General features: G+C 34.3%; 1 protein-coding gene across 6 annotated transcripts in view; it reads left to right on the top strand.

The window, feature by feature from the left end:
* LOC138696027 (thiamine transporter 1-like) overlaps window positions 1-23,235 on the top strand; it is a 94,660-nt gene that overhangs the window by 36,533 nt on the left and 34,892 nt on the right. For 4 of the 6 annotated variants that reach the window (XM_069820510.1, XM_069820511.1, XM_069820512.1 and 1 more), the window contains one exon: window positions 8,506-8,672. In XM_069820510.1, the coding sequence (XP_069676611.1) occupies window positions 8,550-8,672 (123 nt within the window). In that variant the 5' untranslated portion in view covers window positions 8,506-8,549. Of the gene's footprint in view, window positions 1-7,013; window positions 7,398-8,505; window positions 8,673-23,235 lie in introns of those variants that run through there. The other 2 variants (XM_069820513.1, XM_069820509.1) reach the window with 2 other exon arrangements.

Raw genomic sequence — 23,235 nt, 5'->3', positions numbered from 1 at the left:
GTGAACAGCACTTCACCTATTTTTTTTACGGCGAGCCGCTACTGGTGTTAAATTAAAAGAGGATTAAAACATTCCTCCGTAGCACCATGACAGAAGACCGATTAAGTACATTGGCTATGTTGGCAGTGGGAAAAAAAAAAAACTTCTCAACAAGATTAGAGACTTCAATAATAAAGGTATTGATAAGTTTGCATCTCTCAAAACTAGGAGCATGGAGTTTCTCTACAAATAAATTTAGATCTTCAACACCATCTACAACAGCAGTGAAGATGAGTCCTATGACTTAATTTTACTCTACTCTTGTTTAATGGTTTTAATTTTGGTTTCATATGCGTAGATTTGGTGCATGAATATTAGAACTTGTTTATCTCTGACGTGTGACTCAGCTATACGAGAATATATCAGTGTGTTCATTACTCATTTTTTTGTGAACACCCATTCAAGAAAGGCACGAGCCGCCACTGGAAATCATTCATTCATTTTGACATTTAAACACGAGAAATGACTAAGCTATTGAGCAGTGGGTTTGGATGTGTTCTTACAGATTTTATAAATTTGTTTCTGGCATTTTGAATATAATCGCTAAGTAACAAACATAGGTGGAGAGAGAACCGCTTCCTTGGGGGGGGGGCAAAGCAAAACCATAGAATTCCGATATAACGAGGTTACGGGGGATATCATTTACTTCCTCCCCCCGTTATAGCTTGACCGTGGTACAGTATATCGGAATATGATCATTTAATAAAAGTATTTTTGGGGTGCATGTTTCTTACAGTTTTACATCCATTTCCATGTGAGGGCACTGCCCCCCCCCCCCAAATATGTCTGAACTCTATTTTTTCTATTATCATTACAAAATATTGTATTCAAAGGACTTTTCTTGCTTTTATTTACAATATGAATGGGATATTAATTGTAAATGCTACCATTGTACCATCTTCCTGGGAAATGGCCGTTATCACAAAAAAATCTTTGAACTATGGTTGTTCCATGAAAACTACTGAAAATTTCCACTCCTTTAAGGGAAAGCACAGGTGAAATTACTAAATCTTACAGTTTTCATTTTTTTTTCTCAAAGACCAAGGACACTAGAATAAAATTATGTGACACGTTTCTTTATTAAGATGAAATAAATGGCAGGAATTTTTTCAACGTGATTTTCTTTAATTTTCGACGTGTGGAACCATTTATATATTAATTTAATTAATTTATATATAAATGGTTCCACACGTCGAAAATTAAAGAAAATCACGTTGAAAAAAATTCCTGCCCTTTATTGCATCTTAATAAGGAAACGTGTCACATAATTTTATTCTAGTGTCCTTGGTCTTTAAGAAAAAAAAAACTGTAAGATTTAGTAATTTCACCTGTGCGTTCCCTTAACATGGGACTATGGTGTTTATTTTCACTAACACCTAATTCAGTAGATGGCCGCTGCAGACTTCTAACACAGGAGTACAGACTGTTACAAAAGAAACATTACAGTGCTTCCATTCTTAAAACGAGATATAGAAATTCTTATACTTACTTACTTACTTACTTACTTACTTACTTACTTACTGGCTTTTAAGGAACCCGGAGGTTCATTGCCGCCCTCACATAAGCCCGCCTCGGTCCCTATCCTGAGCAAGATTAATCCATTCTCTATCATCATATCCCACCTCCCTCAAATCCATTTTTATATTATCTTCCCATCTACGTCTCGGCCTCCCTAGAGGTCGTTTCCCCTCCGGCCTCCCAACTAATACTCTATATGCATTTCTGGATTCGCCCATACGTGCTACATGCCCTGCCCATCTCAAACGTCTGGATTTAATGTTCCTAATTATGTCAAGTGAAGAATACAATGCGTGCAGTTCTGTGTTGTGTAACTTTCTCCATTATCCTGTAACTTCATCCCTCTTAACCCCAAATATTTTTCTGAGAACCTTATTCTCAAACACCCTTAACCTATGTTCCTCTCTCAACGTGAGAGTCCAAGTTTCACAACCATAAAGAACAACCGGTAATATAATTGTTTTATAAATTCTAACTTTCAGATTTTTTGACAGCAGACTGGATGATAAAAGCTTCTCAACCGAATAATAACAGGCATTTCCCATATTTATTCTGTGTTTAATTTCCTCCTGAGTATCATTTATATTTGTTACTGTTGCTCCAAGATATTTGAACTTCTCCACCTCTTCGAAAGATAAATTTCCAATGTTTATATTGCCATTTCGCACAATATTTCCGTCACGAGACATAATCATATACTTTGTCTTTTCGGGATTTACTTCCAAACCTATTTCTTTACTAGCTTGCAGTAAAATCCTCGTGTTTTCCCTAATCATTTGTGGATTTTCTCCTAACATATTCACGTCACCCGCATAGACAAGCAGCTGATGTAACCCGTTCAATTCCAAACCCTCTCTGTTATCCTGGACTTTCCTAATGACATACTCTAGAGAAAAGTTAAAAAGTAAAGGTGATAGTGCATCTCCTTGCTTTAGCCCACAGTGAATTGGAAATGCATCTGACAGAAATTGACCTATACGAACTCTGCTGTACGTTTCACTGAGACACATTTTAATTAATCGAACTAGTTTCTTGGGAATACCAAATTCAATAAGAATATTTTATAAAACTTCTCTCTTAACCGAGTCATATGCCTTTTTGAAATCTATAAATAACTGATGCACTGTACCCTTATACTCCCATTTTTTCTCCATTATCTGTCGAATACAAAATAGGCTATCTGGTCAATAGTTGATCTATTACGCCTAAAACCACACTAATGATCCCCAATAATTTCATCTACATATGGAGTTAATCTTCTCAAAAGAATATTGGACAAAATTTTGTACGACGTCAACAAAAGTGATATTCCTCGAAAGTTACTACAGTTAGTCTTGGCCCCCTTCTCAAAGATAGGTACGATTATGGACTCCTTCCATTGTTCTGGTACAATTTCCTTTTCCCAAATATCAAGTACAAGCTTATAAATTTCATTAGATAATGCGCTTCCACCCTCTTCTATTAATTCTGCTGGAATTTGATCAATACCTGGAGACTTATAATTTTTCAGAACTTCTATCGCAATTTCGACTTCAGAAAGTGTGGGTTCAGGTATAAATGGCTCAGCAGTTTGTATTTCAATTTCGTCCCGATCATTTCTATTTGGCCTATGTATTATACATTCTGAAATTTAAAATAAATATTATAGTCCAGATACATGATCTGAAGACATTAATTCGTCAATTTAAGCACAGAAACTTAATCATAAACAAAAGCAAGAAAAGTCTTTTGCTTTCAATATTTTCTAATGTTAATAGAAAAAAGAAGAGGGTTCAGGCAAGTTTGGTGGAGCAGTGCCCCCCATGATTACAATATAATGATTACAATTTACTTTGCTGAAAATGGTCGTATCTTCAGTTCAAATAACTATACAAACAGACAACACAAGCAAGAATACATATCTTTCTCTAGGCAAGTAATTGTGGACTTCCTTTAGTTAAACCACCACGGTTGTCCAGTGGTCAGAGCGCTGCACTTATAATCCTGTAGACTCGGGTTCGATTCCCGGCGTACCCCCGATTTATAATTTGTGTTGGACAAGCACGTGGTCCAAGTTACAGGAGCTTTTTCCGGAAGCTCCAGTTCCCCTGTAACATTCCAAGAAATCTCCTTAACCATTCCATCATGGGTGTATTGTACACCCTCCTCCTATGGCGCAATTTGTGCAACGGCTCTGTCGGTAAATTGGTCTACACAACTGGCTTCATATGGGTGAACGACGAACATTCGCCATTAGTTGAAAAAAAAAGTCTATGATCATATCGCGAGTGTAGATCTTTAGACATATCAGTAGATCATTGACTATTATTGAGTTGCTGTTTCCATTTGTAGTGTGTTAGATGGTTTGTGTTCATGTAGGCGTAACTGATTAAATTTTGTTTTGATAAGTATGATTATTTATTGGTGATTGTGGCGGTATGTAAATTTCTAATCCGGCATTTCCTTTGCGGCTGATGAAAACATGAAAAATCTCAATCAGAATGGCCGGTCTAGAGACCTCCCGAATGACAGTGTCAGACGTTACAGTCTCAAACACATCGCTCGGTAAAAAAGAACACAAATTTATATTGATGTAATTCAGAAAAATGCAGTTGTTTATAGAAATTTCAGTAAGTAACTTGTAGGCCTTTTTTTAAGGGTTTGTAATAATTATATTTGTAATAAGAAACATTAAAAAAGGCGAAAAATTATAACTGAATATTGTTGGCATCACTTCTGGTGCCTCTAAAGATGTCCAAATACTCCGCGACATCGTGATCCAGTCTTGCGATGGTGACTAATATTTGCGGGCGAGAGCTATTTTATGCCCGCTGCGCGCGCGCGGAGCTCTTTTACCTGTAAACATTGCTAAAGGATGTACAGATCTTAGAACACAGCGCATCATGACGTAACAGAAGCGCTTAAAGCTTTCGAGGAAGAGTGGAAGATACAATATTTATGCTTCGAACATGGTGATGAAGTCCAGTGTTTGTTGTGTAAAAAAATATAATTTGCAAAAAAAAAAAAAACAACATAAAACGGCATTACGAGACGCAACATGAAAAAAAATATACATAGGCATTATTCAGGAGAAGAGAGAAATAAATTCACTTCGGAATTGACATCGAAGGTAAATTAATTTACATTTGGGTCAGCAGATAGTATCTAGATTCCTTTTATTTCTTTATTTTAAATGTATTGTTGATGTTTTATTTGTTGCTTGTTTCTGGATATTTACTTTTATTAGACTACGTGTTTCTTTAATTTAGAAATAATATTTTATCTTTGATTGCACTTTAACTTATACTATTACTAAACTCAAAATGCTAATTCACTTTTATTCCAATAAGTATTTTCAGGATTTTTATCAAATATGAACTAAACATTTTGAAAACTTTGATGCAAGGAGGTTTTTTAGTAACGTCAATATAAAATATACTTAAAAATATAATTTCAAAACTATTAGATCTAATTGCACAAAATTTTGTACAGATTATATTATTATAGATCTGTTTATATAGTTTAAATTTCACAAATTTTGGCCGAAATTGTGGAAGTTTTAAAAGTCATACATATCCCTTTAAATGATTGACCCCAAAAATTACGATGGCTTTCAATATCTTAATTTAATGAATTTGTTTTTTTTTTCGTGTTACGTGCATCTCACAAATCACTCTAAGAAAACTCATTACATAATCACGACTGGAGAGTAACATTTTCACAATCACACAATCAATATACTCCATTTCAATCAATATTGTCATCATTATTTTTTCAACAAAATACTCAAAAGTACTTAGAGATCACACACGTCGAGCAGGTAGACCCTATTAGTTTCTCCTAACCAATGAAGTGAAGTATTTACATAATAAATAATTGCTTTTAACAATAAAATGGTTTACATACAATTAACTTCTCCTATTTCTCTTTCTGTTCCTAAAAACCCTTCTCTTTGCGATTTGTTTATATAAGTACATGTACAGGGACATCACTTTATTTTTACCAACATTTTTAACATTAACCTGGCTATACTCGGAAACACTTACCTCCTTCCACTACAGGAGTTTGGTGTTACTAATGCAATATGTAAATAAATCATTTTACTAGCTATAGGAGGAGAGAAAAGTAGTGTATCCATTTATGTTACAGGGAAATACGATATTAGGATTTTCAGTTTGATCATTACTTCTACGCTATTTTATCAAAATACGGTAAAGTAGTAACATTTTTTTCCACAAACTCAACTCCTCAGGCGGTTTTATTCATTATAAATGGCTACTTTATTCAGCATATTACCGTACTTTCGGTAACTCTAATCTTCACTTCTGCTCAGTTCACACAGATAAAGTTATTCAGTCATGCTACACACCGTACCTGTGCGAAATAAGCAGGGGCGGCTATTTACGGAGATCGCGAAAATCACGACATAGGCCTAATAAGCTAGATATACAATAGATCTAATCTTTACGAATTAAGTGATTCTGATTAATAATATGCGGATAAAACAATCACAACAAATCACTAAATAGAGTTCTAATAGGGAAATCTGAACACAATCGCGAATTATTATTATTGTGTCGTTTTATAGCGAATTTAATATTCTGAGTTCTTTTTTCGGACTTTTTTTTTTTTCATTTGAATTTGTTGCGCATTCAAGTAGGCTACATTACACGGTATTCCAGGTGTTCTTATTACATTAGTGAACTCAAAAGACGGAGAATTCAACATTTCACTAATAATTTGAAAGTATTAATTTGAGAGCTGTAAGTTTTTTCTCGTTTTTAATGAATGTGTGTTAAATACAGTCTCAATCCAACAAATATTGTCTATTGACCATACCGCACCTTTACCAGAATCCAATGAATCTTTAATGTTAATTATTTGGAAAGTAATATTCATACTGAGTTAATACTCCAATTTCAAAAAGTTGTATTTTCCAAAATTTCCATTAATATCCAACAAGAGTAGAAATCAATCTCCAACAATCTCCGCCGACACCAATATTAAAAACCACAAATGATAAAATTAATCTCCATAAATACCTGCCCCTGGAAATAAGCTTCAATAATATAGGCTCTTCCTTCTATGGAAAACGCAACCATATTTCTGAAACACACTATACTCTGTACTGTTTACTTCACTGCTAGCAGACTTCGAATGCAACAGCGGCCGTAATTTTGTGTGGCTGACGGGAGCAAGAACGTTACTGTAAGGGATGGGAGTCAAGTACATTCAGAAACGCAGGTACAATAAAAATGCAAGTAAAAATAAAGTGATGTCCCTGTATATTAAATAACTGAGTAATTAGCCCTATTACAGAGTCAGAAATTTAGTAACGCAAGTTATTGTAATAATTGCTGCCTTTATTCGCTGCATGTGCATGTACATCCCTGTTGTCTACGTTACAGTGAATGCGCTATGCGCTCGTGACCAAGGTCGAGCTCTTCTACCATGACTGGGAGCTAATATCGTCTCATCCCTGTCGTAATCGGATGTATGGCATTATTTCATACAACACTTTCTGCCGTGCAACATGGCAGCCTTCACAGCTTCTCTGAGAACCATTACACAACAGATCAGTCATGCGGATTAATAAGATATCATTGATCAGTAGTCAGGTATCTTCGAATGACAGTAGACAGACGCACCGTTTCATTTAGTTCGTGCTGTGTTCTTTATGTGCTGTGATACAATTCTTTATCAGTCTGCCATGGATGTTGTCATAGATTACGGAGACATTACAAGGTAATGAAATTATTATAATGCAACATTATCAATTTCGGCAGTGCAAGTGGAGAGTGTTTCTTTCGTTGTATGCATCCTACGTTTAAGGTGACAACACAAATTCAGCGTATGATAGGGTAAGTTAGAATTATTTTTTCGCTCATTCCCCGAGTTTCAGTAATTGATTCCGTGAAAAGATCTTTACTTTTCCAGTTTATGATAAGAACTTTCTTTTTTTATAGTATCTTGTTATAAACTTGTACTTGCTATTTGGGAAAAGGAAATTGTACCAGAACAATGGAAGGAGTCCATAACTGTACCTATTTTTAAAAGGGGGGACAAGACTAACTGTGATAACTTTCGAGGAATATCAATTTTGTTGACGTCGTACAAAATTTTGTCCAATATTCTTTTGAGAAGATTAACTCCGTACGTAGATCAAATTATTGGGGATCATCAGTGCGGTTTTAGGCGTAATAGAGCGACTATTGATAAGATTTTTTGTATTCGACAAATATTGGAGAAAAAATGGGAGTATAAGGGTACAGTAGCATCAATTATTCATAGATTTCAAAAAGGCATATGATTCGGTTAAGAGAGAAGTTTTATAAAATATTCTTATTGAATTTGGTATTCCCAAGAAACTAGTTCGAATAATTAAAATGTGTCTCAGTGAAACTTTTACAGCAGAGTCCGTATAGGCCAGTTTCTGTCTGATGTTTTCCCAATTCACTGCGGACTAAAGCAAGGATAAGTAAGTAAGTAATATTAATGATAAAGTGTAATGTATGTATATTAAGCATGAAAAGTTTTGTTCATTTACCTTTTATAGTAGCTGAGATATAAAAAAATGAATTTTACTAAATTTTTGCAACCAATGATGTACCTCACCCCTTAACATCTAGTTCATACTCAGTTTGTAGAATCTTTGGGTATATCAGTATGCCGTGACGTGGTGTTCTGTTTCTATTGTCACAATATATTGTTATATGTATGACTAGTATTCATTTTAACTGATTTCAATTTTGAATGATTATGATAAAATGGTAATTAAGGCTGTGATGAATCATAGTATGTAAATTACTAATCCGGCATTTGCCTTTGTGACTGAAGGAAACCATGAAATACTTCAGCCAGGTGACTGCATACGGGGTTTGAACCCGGGACCTCCCGAATGCGAGTCTATTGCATTGTCACTGAGCCACCTCGCTCGATAAAATAAGTTGTACTGTATATTTTTTGCAGGTTAATAATTAAATCTGTAACCAATCCAACATTCACGAACAAAAATGGAGACTTGGCTGAAGCTGTCCCTTCTTCTCTGTGTGTTCGGTTGCGTGAAGGAATTCCGTCCATCAGAACCATTTATCACACCTTACCTCATGGGGGAATGGAAGAACTTCACAGGAGAGGTATGTTGTCTTAAATTTTGTCCCTATAACAATAATTAATTGTTGTTATTATTATTATTATTATTATTATTATTATTATTATTAATCACTAGACCCCGGATGTTAGGCAAAATACCTTTTTTAAACTGAGTATATGTATGAAAGACCTATTAGAGATAAACACGTTTCCACACATTTGGGGAAGACAGGCCCAATTTCTATTTTGCCTTTTTTTTTTTGCCTATTTTAAGGTTAAATGCCTTTTTTAGCCTTTTTACGTCTTTATTGCACATTTTCTATATTTTTAATCCATTTACGGTCTTACTAATAAACCGTGCACAGTTTTTATACGAGACTTATGCAGAGTTGAGACAGAAAACGTTACTAATAAACCATGCATAAGCAATGGATGTATAAACAGTCTGCAACTATACAATGGGAATTGCTTTGCAGTAGTTGTATACACGAAATGCCATGTTTAAACGTTGTATATAGAGAAAAAAATGGCCGCCTCTCTAACAGCTGTTCGTATCGACTGTCATTTTATGATGATAGATGCCTTGTAACCACAGAAGAACGCACCAAAGAGCACAGAATAAGTAGAATAATATTGCTGTAGCTTGTACTCTTTGACCAAAATATAGTGTGTAATCGATCAGAGCCAGTTGTACAATCGATACTTAACACAGCACACTAGAGCGCTCTACCGGATGCAATAGAGAATCTCAGATATTCTATTACCTTTTGTAATGAAGTAATGACGAAACTATGACGTAACTGCGTTAACTGTTATACTGTTATACACGATGTATGTTGTGATTATTGGAATTTACACACGACTTATAAACGAGCTACTCATTGTATAAGAATAAGACAGTTAAACGTCTGTATATAGAGTTTTTATTAGTAAGACCGTTAAAATAAATCGCACATAAATTATATCAAAAAACAAAAAAGAACGGTTGTACAAATTACAAAAATATGCATTCACCTCACACAAATATTTCCTGAGAATCTTATTCTCCAACAATATATGTTTCAAAGAAGTCGTAAACTTTTCTCCCCTACCGATTCCATCTTTTATGACATTTAACAAAGATGTTTGAACAGTATAACCCTCAGTGCTCAGGTCACTTCGGGGTTTATCAGCGAAAGAAAGGGGATGAGGGAAGTATTAACAGCAAGTCTCCAGGTCCCGTTAGTGTTGTCGCTTATACGCACAAATCACGCGTACTTTGAAGCCCCTAATCTCTTCCCACACCCCTCTTTTTGAGACAAAACACAGTCGGTTTTTCCCGATCTCTGATAGAAAGTAGAGGCAGTCCTTCTGAAATAAGTTGTTTTAAGTTTGCTCCAATCACTTCAGTTATCTCTGATAGGCGGCTCACTATGACAGTTGACAACTTAAAAAAGCATCTTGTTGTGACATGTAACCAAGGAAAGTGAGTACCGTATGGGATAGTTTATTAAGTATTTGTCTATTTTTTGTCTGTTTACATGAATAATAAATGCCTATTTCACTGTCTATTTTTTTAGTGTCTCTATGACTGCCTATTTTAACCAAAATAAATCCCTAAACATCCGGGCTCTAATTATCACCAAACATATTTAGTTCTATGAAATTACTTAATGGCGGTCCTTTATGTTCCTATTTCTTAGGTAGATCTACTCGCCTCAAATTTTACATTAAAATATGAATTTAACAATAAACCTATACTTAATATTCTTTTTAGCGTTAGTGATTGCAGGTATCGAGCTCTTATATTTCACTGGAACAGCTAAAGCAGAAATTACATTACTTCGAAAGGAGCACACATATGAGGATACATTTTTAATGATGGAGGTTGAGAAATCGGCCCATTTCTTAACACCTGGACATCCAGCTTATTTTTACGACTTCGTCAAATACACCAGTTGCATGAGCAATCACAATGTACAGATCTTTACAGATGGATCAAAAATATCTAAAGAAGGTGTTATTGATCAGATCGGATGCACTTTTTTTTATACATTGCAACGACCAAGAAGTGTACACACAGAGGAACAAACTTTTACCTAGATGCTCTATTGTGCAAGCTGAATTATTAGCTATTAAGGAGGCACCGATGTGGACTAAACTTAATAATTACAATTGTTGCATCTACAGTGATTCACAAACAGCCCTCAAATCTATAGATAATAAGTTTAACTTAAATCCTCTGGCAGTGGAAATCAGAAGAAATTTAATACCTTGGAACAAACACATTTGCTTCACGTGGGTGCGAGGACACAGTGGAACAACAGGAAATGAAAGAAGGAACTGGCAAAAAGTGCTGCGGTTTCGAACTTCAATTTCAGCTATAGTCTGTGCCCTTATTCATATGTGAAAAGAAAAATAAATGAGCACATAATGAATAGGTAGAACAATCAGTAGCTATGCAGTACAAAGGGTTCAGTTACGAGAGAATTTTTTTTTCCTAGGGTCGACACCGGCTTAAATAGCAGCAAAGTTATGCCGGATTTTATACTAACGCAATTTTTATCGGGACTTGGAAAATTTGGGTCTTATTTAGAACGATTATATTTACATACATAAAATGGCTACTTATGTATCCGTGAGGAACAGCAAACTGTAGATCATCTTTTGTATTCGAAAACAGAAAATTTATTTTGGTCGGACATTTACATTTTTGTAATGTAATATATGACAAACCGTTATTCAACGTGTTCAGAAAAACATGCTGTTATAAAGTTTTGTAATTTTATATGTAATATATTTATGAACTTTTAATTAATTCAAATTAATGTAGTAGATATAAGTGCTAATTTCAAATAGCAAGACTGGGTTCCCCACGTCAAATGAATTATCATTGTAATAATATAAACGATCAGTCTATAATTATAACCCTGATATACTTTCGGGTAAAATAGAGTTCAAATAAATCTGTCGTCGATTTGCAAAAGGGGGCACGTTCAAAATGACAAAGTGTTGGGAAATCGTAAAAAAGCCATAACAGACTTAAAAAATTAAAATGTTCATGGATCCTGAATGTATGTATCGATAGTGATCTAATTAGAAAAAAATATATGAATATTTTAATTTGTTAACTTAGTTATAGTTTTTGCGATTTTCCAACACTTTGTTATTTTGGACATGTTCCCTTTTGCAAATCGACGACAGAAATAATAAATAAATACTCTTAATATAGGTCGTTCGTTATCTCGTGAAAGCAAATGCATGAGTGCGCCGTAGCTTACAGTAAGAACTTCGTGATGGGGGTATGTCAGCTAGTAAAGTGTGTCCCAAGCTGCAATACTGTCAAATGCATTGCGGCTGTCGACAAATTACTATTTCTCACTTTTGGCTCTTCTCTAATTTCTAGTGAGTACCACTGTCTCAAGCGCATCCGCGTCATCCTCAACGCTTATATGGACTCCAAAGGGCAATCTGCATAACTATCACAGGAGCTGATTATCGCATTCGTAATACCCTAGATCATATTATATACCCAGATTGCTCGGCTTATAGGTTTTGACGGTAACAACTTTTGTCAGGTTTACTATGCTGCCATCTAGTTGTTACATAAGGAGTCACGTCGTAACTCCCATTTGAATTGCATTAGCGACTGTAATGCCATCTCGTGTTCGTTTACGGCGGACGGGTGGCGATCCTGGCGGTTGTTCTCTTCAAAGTGCAATCGATTTTAACATAGGAATGATCAATCTATATGTGATCTGGGGTAATACTAACTACACGAAGCGCTTGGTATAATGAAACTCACTGAATATATGAAGCTGATCCGTCTAAACTTCCTATCCTCATTACTTACTCATCCCATCCCATTGCTAAATATTCAAATCGACTAGCTTAATAGCTATTTCAACCTCTAATGAGCTCATAAATCACGCTCAATCAATCTTATCATCAAGCCAATACTGTCACTTCCACTTGATATAGGTGAACCCATTAATATACCAATGAACAATGACAACTACACTGAAGAACTAAATACAATAAAATATATAGCACAAGACAACGGATATAACGCTAACATAATAGACACATTAATAAAAGAGGCAAAAAGAAACAGAACAAATCAACACAAATACCGCATGAGAATAAATACATAACATTAACATATCACAATACCAATACATACAAAACCGCAACTTCATTCAGAAAACTAAAATACAAGATAGCATATAAAACAAATAACATAACACAGAAATATCTAAATAATCACATCAAACATGAAAATAAATATAATTCAACTGGTGTTTACAAATTAAAATGCAATAGCTGTCCAGATTTTTACATAGGACAGACAGGAAGATCCTTTCAAACAAGATAATATAATGAACACATCAAAGCTATAACTAAGCCCTACATCACATCAAATTACGCAGAACATATTATCAACAACAATCACGACTACAATAACATAGAAACAGATATGGAAATACTACACATCACATCAAGAAGTCCACAGTTAAATACTATGTTAGAACAATGTGAAATATAGAAGAACACAATAACACACCCACAACATATACTTAATACACAATTACAGTTCAATACCCATACATTATTCGACATCATAACACATTACACACAAACAACCCCCCCCCCACCATAAGAGCAAGACACCCCACCCTTACAACTGACGAACGCAAACGCCGGAAATCAAGATCAGCTGGAACAGCAGTAGTTCGTAGGACACTAAAGATGACGCCAGACCGGTGTCGAAACAGACCCCGCCTGTCATCAAGGTCCGTGGACGTCGGTCATAAGGTACATAACCTGTTTAAATTATAACACTTTTAACGTTATAACTAATATAGTTTCAAGTTTTAAACAAGTGTTAACGTGAACAAGAAACAATGATAATGACAAGTGGTCAATGAAGCATAAATACCAACTCGATTCAGGCATTAGAATTGCATTGACTAACGCGCTACACATTCCATCAAATGTGAAAATAGCTGGAACTGAGGTCTGTATAACGTATGAAGGTCAAGAACAACCTGAACAACAGTGTTTTATATTTAGAGAGACTACACATTTGCGGCAGGATTGTCCACAACAAGATAAGAGAAGGAAAATAACAACTGTAGCCCGAACACAGCTCTTGATGAGTAATTTATTCAAACCACACAACACAGAACCGAGACAAGGACAGTTGTCAAATGACGATGGTGGTAAATAAGCTGATGAATGCGCGGAGGAAGAACAACGAGAAATTGTTGTAGAGAGTGTGAAGGAAACGAGAGCAGTTTGACTATACCTGATAGGCAAGAAGAAAGTCAGGAACGTGTAGTTACGGCAACAGTAAATCAAGAGATGGAAGCTACAGTAGACGAAGATAATAGAAATCTCCAACAAGAGAGTGTTCAGGAGTGTAGAGAAGAACAACATAATAAAAGTATCAAACAAGTACAAGGAAATAGACAAATACAAACTGGGGTGGTGAGCTCGGAACATAAACTATCGTCCTCTGTTGCTCCGAAAATATCTAACAACTACCCACGCCTAAGAAGAAACAAGCCAACTTCGGGGACAATACAACATGTGGAAGAGACTACTCCGTGGAATCAGCTGATAGATCAGGACAGCAGTGATACACCGGAAGAAGCAGTGTTACAGTGTCATGAAGGCTTCAGTCCTGGACACAGAAACGCATTAAGTTCAGAACGCGCGGTTGATAGTGTTGTGTTGGTCGAGTGGACTGGGAGGTGGAGCGCGTCGTTACTTCGTGTCTCAACATGTAAACAGTCCGTCATAGTACGGCACAAAATATATTTCACCCTGTACAGATGCAGTATATACAGTACACTCCTAGTGTAGACAATAAATGTCTACCATTAAAGTATTGACGTGACTTGTAACCTTCAATCAGGCATCCCTACGCCGAAACCTGTTACACGTACCGCAGCCAAGCAGCAATACGCACAACGGTAATGCACATTACAGACTCACCTGTGCTGTTGCAGTCACCCTTCCACACGGGTCATGACGTCATTTATACTCCGTGTACTCTAAACTTCATACTGGTTATTCTGTGTCCCTAGGCCGAAGCCTGGTCATGAAAGTAGAGAATCAACGAAAATAACTATCCATATAAAAAAGATGAAAGTAAACTTGGATTTCCCCACTCTACGGAATTATAACTAGTTAAAAACCAAATCAAAGGGCATACATTTTCATGTCTTTCATGTTTGTGGAGGGTTTTTATTTGATATTTCTGATAACTTTTCGAACATACTGTAATATCAATGTTTGCCATGAGACTTATAATCAGTGCTTTCATGGTTTATGATTGTGTTCAATGTGTTTGTCACATTACGTAAACCATGAGATTAAGTATTAGTACTATTATATTTTTTACTTATGTTTACTATCCTTATGTACTGATGCGATAACTAAGAAATTTATTATCAGAGTTATACTGGATCATATTTTGGCTTCATATGTTTTGTAATAGTACGAGAATTACGAGGAGTAATATTAGTTACATTATGTTGACACCTTCGTTCAATATGTTTATATACTATTACTTGAAATATGAGAACTTACGTACCTAAATATAATTATTTTTTTTTTCTAATTCATTTGAATGTTTTTGTAATCTTACGTTATCCACTAGAATTAACATTGGTGCTAAATGTTTATACACTTTTATTTTAGTGTTTTTGGTTTATATGTCTTTCGCGTGAATCATAACTAACATCAGTGCTAATATGTTTTTATGGTCAATTTTTGTAATACTTGCGTGGATCATGGGAATTAATAGCAGATATATAATGGCGTATAATTTATGTACAGTTTCCCTGGAAAAGGATGAGACGATAGAATATTCTTAAGTCTCAGATGTAAGACACTGCGCATGATCGGAGGCCAGAGCACCGATACACAAGATAACGAATATTGAGTTACATAAATTCAGGCTATTTGGTTTGTTACTAGCATCGTTCCGAAATTCACTTCAAAAACTGCAAAAAATATGATAATATTACGTAAATAAAAGATAAATATATACATAAATCGTGTAGTTAAATCGACAATGGACCTTCATGACTAGATCGACACTCCGCACAGAAAGGAAAGCTTTCATGTCGTTTCAATAGCTCAGACGCTAAGACTTCTGCGTGTTGTGTAGAAGAGTGCGAGTTCGATTCTTAGTCTACACAACGATTTTTTTGTCTAAATAACGTTGAAATAGCTAAGTAACGTTGAAATAGAGATTTACAAAGTCATGAGATTAAGTGTTAATGATCGCAAACAATACAAAATTACAAGCTATAACTTAATATTATAAACGTTAATCTAATGAATGCACTTATACACACATATACAATGTAAATGCATATATATTAAAAACAAACAATTAAAATGAAATTAAAAAATATATGTAATAATAGACAAACTTTTACAAAGGTTTAGAGTCCTTAGGCTAAGTCATTTGTTGAGTAATTATTACAATATTTTATTAATACCTTTCTGATATGTGTAAGAAATGCACTCCACAAAACAATTTTTGTTAAAAGTATGGCTTTGGATTATTTCATTCTCACCCCTTCAGTTAATTTTAACTATTTTATCTACGTGTTTGCAATAGTGTTTCATTTAATGTGCATTCAATTTTATTCATGTTATGATTGAATGAAAAAGCACTGTTGCAGTTATTGACTAATTACATATATTAATACTAATTATTAAATGCATCTGTTAAGTAACCTATTGCAGTATCTTTTGCAAAATCTTGAATGTTTAAGTTGTTAATAATATTTCTGTACTATATACTATAATACGTTAAAAGAATTTGCAATAGATTTGGGATCCTCTACTTTATAATCATTGGTTTTAATGAAAAAATATTTTATTTCTTAGGATATCTACAAGTTTAAATTTAATAATATTCCGAATAGGTTTAATTGTATTATCTGAATTTTGTACTTTTCTATTCATATATATATATTCTGTTTCCCTGTTTCATAATTTTTGATAAATTACACTGTACTTTTTGCAGTATTTAAGAACATGAAGATCATTACATTGCAACACATTACATATAGATTCTTCTTTTTAATACATGAGATTTTGAAGTCCCTGCGTTATCTACATGTTTTTACTTTTGAATTTTTTCACAACAATGAGTGGAGAACATCCACTAAATTGATTATGAAATTAAGTGAAAAATTCAATACATTTACTCTTAATATCAGTAGTACTAGTATCATATATGTTTTTCCAAGATTCATTTTGTAGACATAAATGTGGATAATCACTAGATACAGCATTTACGATCCTTTCTTAGTTTTTAAATTAATATTTTGAAATTGTAGAGTAACATTGGAAACACTTAGGATTTGTTTATCATGTTCAGACAAGCCATTGATTATAGGTTCTGTCGAATAGGAATTCAGTCTAATTCTGTGTACAAAACATTTATCAATGGCTGTGCTACTTCAGCTTCTATGCTTTGGAAAAATGACTCTGCGACTAAGGTTTCCAGTTTCAAGGAGTGAATTTAATTTACTTCTACGGAAAGGTCCGAGAGATAGTCTATGTTTATGTCACTAAAGATCACAAATTCCATATGAGATTTCTAAAGTCTTTTCTTTACAAATTCAATGTTGGCTATAAACATTAATAAATAATCTAAGAAATATGAATGATTGTAGTTAGAAGTCTGATTTACATTATAAAAAGCAAGAAGTTACATTCCTCCGCAAGATTAGAACTTTCGATGATGGTTTTGTCGTCCAACGCACAACCACGGACCTATTCAATGCTTATGTTAATAACCTACAATTTAGCTGTAGCAATGTGGTGTCATAACTTGGGGTTTGTTTACCTAATGTAATTAGATTTAATTTGATTAGTTTCGCAACAATTGGACTTCCTGTTATATCCTGTTATTTAGATATTTAATTTAGGGTTGATTTATTAACTCTTACTATGCAAGAGGCCTGTTATTTCAATAATTCTATATCACGTTAAATAGTCATTGTCTACACTAAAGTATTATCGTCATCCCTCATTTCTCATCGTAATGGCGAACCGACGTGACATGAGACAGCGAGTTATAGCTCTAGTTGAGGCTGGATATGGGGCTAGATCTGCTGGCCGTTTGGTCGGTGTTCCTGGAAGTACAGCCGCGAGGTGGGTTCATCGTTACCAAAATTTAGGGGAGGTCGAAAATCGCCCTATTCCTGGGCGTCCGCGGATTTCTTCATTGGAAGAGGATGCTCTCTTATTCGAGACAGTTCGACAAGACCCCTTTCTGACTGCTAACGAAATAAGAGCAGCATCTAACTTTCCCGGCTCTTCACAGACTGTGATCAGCTGGTTGAGGAACCGCGGTATTAGGAGCCGGAGGGCTGCGCAAATGGAAATATTGGGGGAAGCACAAGCTGTCGACCATCTTGCCTTCGCTACCAATCGACTGGATTTCGATTGGAGAAATGTAATTTTCTCCGACGAAACAACCATCTCGAATGATTACGAAGGTCCTGTCCGTGTCTATCGTGAGGATGGTCTCCGACATGACCAGCGCTATGTGCACCGACGTGAAAGATCGGGGCGCTTTAGCATATCGTGATAGGGGTGGATGTCTTACGATGGACCTGGCGTTATAGAACGCATCGATGGCCGGTTTAATGCGGGAACCTACGAGCACATTCTGGAAAATATATTCCTTCCCTCCGCCCGAGAACGTTTTCCCGAAGGAACACTGCTGTTCCAGCAGGATAACCATCCCGTGCACTATGCTGCAAGCATTCAAAGATGGTTTCAAAGGAGACCCGAGATCGAAATCATTAATTGGCCTCCGAAGTCACCTGATTTGAATGTCATCGAAAATTTATGGGCGGAATTGCCAAAGAGAAGGATAGCCACCTATGCCCACCGACGTCCTCGAAATCGAGACGAATTGTGGGATCAAGTTGTTGACATCTGGGAAGATCTCGCCGGGGATCAGAACTTATTCCACAGTCTCGTGACATCCATGCCGGATCGACTTAGAGCTGTAATAGAAGCTGATGGCATGTGGACAAGATTTTAAGTTAACAGGTCTCTTTTTGTTTCTTATGATTTTTGTTTGAGGAAGAATACTTTTAACTTCCAAGTAAGATTTATTTTTTTGACGAGGTTCAGCCCACTTGTAAGACCCAGAAATTGGGCATAAATTTTTCCATATTTTTGACAAATTGGACAGTCGAGGAACTCTGAACAAATTAATTACACCTCAATAAAAAAAAGTTTTACCCGGGATCGAACACGAGACGTTTCGGTTATACAGTGGAACCGACACGCTACTATATTAGCTAACGAGACAAGACAGTGACAGCAGCAGTCCAGAATGTAGATCCCTTAGCAGGCATTTGCCATTCGGTACAGAGAAGCAATGATATTTTGTGACTCGAGCTATGTTGTGAAATCCTGGCCTTAAATGGCAGTCTTCTTCGTGATCCTTATTCTGGTCCTTGTCCTTGTTGTGGTCCTTGTAACAATTCTTGTACTATCTGTCATGTTATGTATCCCTACGTCGATATCGAGTGAACCGCGCTGTAGAACTTTAACTTCCGACGACCAAGAATCGTCTCATTCTTTTTCAGGGTAACTGTACATGTTTTTTAAATATACGTGAATCATTAGAATAATATTAGTGTTAATATATGAGCTATGAGTTTTATCAGTGTTATAATGGCTATCATACTTCTTACAATAGTGACACTTAACTTTAAAAGTAGAATTTACAAACTGAATAGCCTAGTGATTATACTAATTATCAACAAATGTGAATAAATATTAATCTTTTTATTTTATCAACAGATATTAAATCTACGTGTTATTATGTTGTTCATGATCTAATAGCTACCCGCCATAGGCTTTATCGTATTCACTTGACGGATGATGATCTCTGTCCAAATTGTAACCATACTAACATGATAGTGCATAGATTAGCTGAGTGTACTATGGTACAGAATGTAGGAGAAAAGTGAAAGAATTTTATGCTACTATTTTAATAATAACATATTATCCCTTGTGCAATAAGTACTTATTTATAAGACCAGATTTCAATATTTTTCCAAGGAAAAGAAATAATGCACTTTCTTGGATTCTTGCGGATTATACAGTATAATATATTTTGTCTTACATTCTCATGATAAGATCGTCACTTTGGATTTTGTATACTACTTGCGGAAAGAAAAATAGAAAATAATTTCGAGTGGAAAACTAAATAAACTTTTTGGACATTTTCTTAATTTTATATAACTATTTGCCTGCAAGTTCAGATATTTTTCCCAAGTACCATGCCTTTTTATTTTTCTTTCCTGCTTCTGTTAGTGATATTGAGTTAAATTTTAAGATGGTTATATATATACATATACTAGCCATACCCGTGCGCTCCGCTGCACCCGTTAGAAATAAATATAAAGTAATTACATAATTAAAATAGAACATTTGATCCAGGGAACATTCGTGTTTGATAGAAGGATAAATCGTTTAATATGTTACTTAATTTAAATTGCATCCAAATAATTAAAATGCGATCATTTTGGTCCAGAGACCACTCATTGGTGCAATGACAATTCCTTTAACATGTTTCTAATTTTTATTACATGCAACCATAGTTTAATGAACATTGACATCATTTAGATTTAATGAGTATACTTTATTTTACTTGTTATAGGTTTCCATTGAATTATGGTAATATCTTAATTTTAACCCTTGTGTTCTACGTATTCAGTAAATGGCGTTTGGCCCACTATGGTTCTGAACTCTTCAAATAACTTAAATTATATTATATAATATTACATATATTATATTATATTATATTATTTTATATTATATTATATTATATTACATTACATTACATTACATTACATTACATTACATTACATTATATTATATTATATTATATTATATTATATTATATTATATTATATTATGTTATGTTATATTATATTATATTATGTTATGTTATGTTATGTTATATTATATTATATTATATTATATTATATTATATTATATTATATTATATTATATTATATTATATTATATTATATTATATTATATTATATTATATTATATTATATTATTAAGTATTGCTATTCAACGCGGAAATGCAATGAGCGTTTTGGGTACTCTTCCAGAGTCCAGCCCTTTGGACGAACTTTTTCTCCTGTAATTTTTTTTTATCTCTATGTAAATGTTTATATTTAGTGTAATTGTAACGGTGAAAATATTGTTAATCCAATAATTTTTTATTTATTTATTTATTTTTTTCATAAGTGTATAGGCTATTATTTTGACTTAAGGCTCATAGAAAGTACTTATAATACATGAAAATAGTTCTCGTATTATATTATATTATATTATATTATATTATATTATATTATATTATATTATATTATATTATATTATATTATATTATATTATATTATATTATATCAGAAGTTACTGTAATAACATTATAGCATTATGTCCATCTAGAGAAACTACACTTTCCAATGGTGAAATAATAATTATACAAATCGGTTAATTTAGCTTCCGTTATTACTTCATAGAAACACAGAAACATTCTCTGTAGGATATCTTTCATAGCTTTCGATTGTTGCTGTGCAAGGCCCCTTATAGACGAAGTCATTTGTTTTTTAATTCATTATACGGCCTTAGATGGCAGTTATTTTAATTTTAAAACTCATTTATCTCATTAAATATCAGTCCTATCAAATTTTTTCAAGGAAAAAACTTATCGAAAATTATTTTTAAAGAAACTTTTGTTATGTAACATTTTTCACAAAAATCAATAATAAGCGAGATATTTCGATTTATTTAATTCAAGCCCCCTTATAACCCCCCTTTTAAATAATGTATTTTGAATGCCATATAGCCTAAAATCTAAGTTACAACGAACATAATTTATATTCAAATTTTCATCGAAATCCGTTCACCCATTATCGCGTGAAAAGGTAACAAACATACAGACAGACAGACAAAAATGTCAAAAAAGCGATTTTCGGTTTCAGGGTGGTTAATTATTTTTGGAGTTGATATATGACCAAACTCTGAGAGCTATGTAAATAGTAGTAAATTAATATTATTTTATCGGTTTCTTATATTAGAGCCTACGTAATTAAATATTATTATGTAAATATTTATTGTAGATCCAGAAAATTTGTATGTTTTTGTAACAAGGGTTGAATAAAAAACTAATATATACAAGGTGTAAGGGGATTAAGTGCCGTCCTTTCCACAGTTGTCGGGGACGGTCTACAGGATTAAAAAATGTCCTTACAACATAGGGTCAAAACTTGATTGTTTTCCCAGAAAAAATATTTTTCTTCTCTTATTTTATTCGCGTTATACTGCTTATATCGTTAGTAAAATTATGAAAACAATTACATCAGTAGGTATATCTAGCAAAGAGTTAATATTAATTTAAATACATATTTGTGTGCTCTATTACGTTTTCGTGAAATTAAATAAAATTGCATGCTTAAATTTATTAATATTCTGGCGGGAGAGACGTGGCAACGTGTTCAGCAGGCAGTACTCTGCACAGACATACGTACATGTCAGCTGAGTTCAAGCTCCCTGTCCATAGGTCTACTGCAGAATGGATGACAGTTCGGTACCAGGTATTCGATAAATAACTTACAATGTCATTCACAGTTTAGGAATATCATATGTTATTAATTTATGGAGAAAGTCGTCGTAATTCAAGTGAGGCAAGAAGATGTACCGTCAATGTTGTCCGCAATGAAGGTTACCTAATCGACGAACTTTCGTAGCGGTTTCTCAATGATTATTACAAACTATGAGTCTCTTACCTTATTTAAAAAACCACACAAACAAGAATTTCTTTAAAAATGGTACTGCTTTATGGAAGCGGGAGAGATAAAATGTTACATTTAAAAAAGTTCGTGTGATTTTGTGCAGTAAAGCGTTAGTTTATTTTTTAGACGTGTAATACAAAATGGACCAATATTACCAATATTGTTAAATAAAATGTAAATTTACCATAAAGATCTATTAATGTTTGTTTTATGTAAACGATGGTCCGCTCCTGCATTAGAACAGAGCATCTGTTTTGTACAGGTATGTCTGTTTGAGTTGTACAGCGTACTTGTAAACGCCCTTCTCCCCACCCAACAACGTTGCCAAACACCTAATATTTTAAACTTTAATAATTTTTATAGGGTTATTTTACGACGCTGTATCAACATCTAGGTTATTTAGCTTCTGAATGAAATGAAGGTGATAATGCCGGTGAAATGAGTCCGGGGTCCAGCACCGAAAGTTACCCAGCATTTGCTCGTATTGGGTTGAGGGAAAACCCCGGAAAAAACCTCAACCAGGTAACTTGTCCCAACCGGGATTCGAACCCGGGCCACCTGGTTTCGCAGCCAGACGCGCTGACCGTCTCTCCACATGTGTGGACCTTTAATAATTAGTTAAACAGGCTATTGTAACTAGAAAAAAATTATGAGGACTTTTTTTCTTCCTTATGATATAAACAATCATCAGTTAAAATAATGGCACTTATTCCCTTACACTCTGTATATAATGGAAACACTTTTCTGTACCGCAATAACC

The sequence above is a fragment of the Periplaneta americana genome, chromosome 3 (assembly GCF_040183065.1).
Source record: "Periplaneta americana isolate PAMFEO1 chromosome 3, P.americana_PAMFEO1_priV1, whole genome shotgun sequence".
In the NCBI taxonomy this organism is placed as follows: domain Eukaryota; kingdom Metazoa; phylum Arthropoda; class Insecta; order Blattodea; family Blattidae; genus Periplaneta; species Periplaneta americana.
This window is presented reverse-complemented; position numbering and strand designations above follow the sequence as displayed.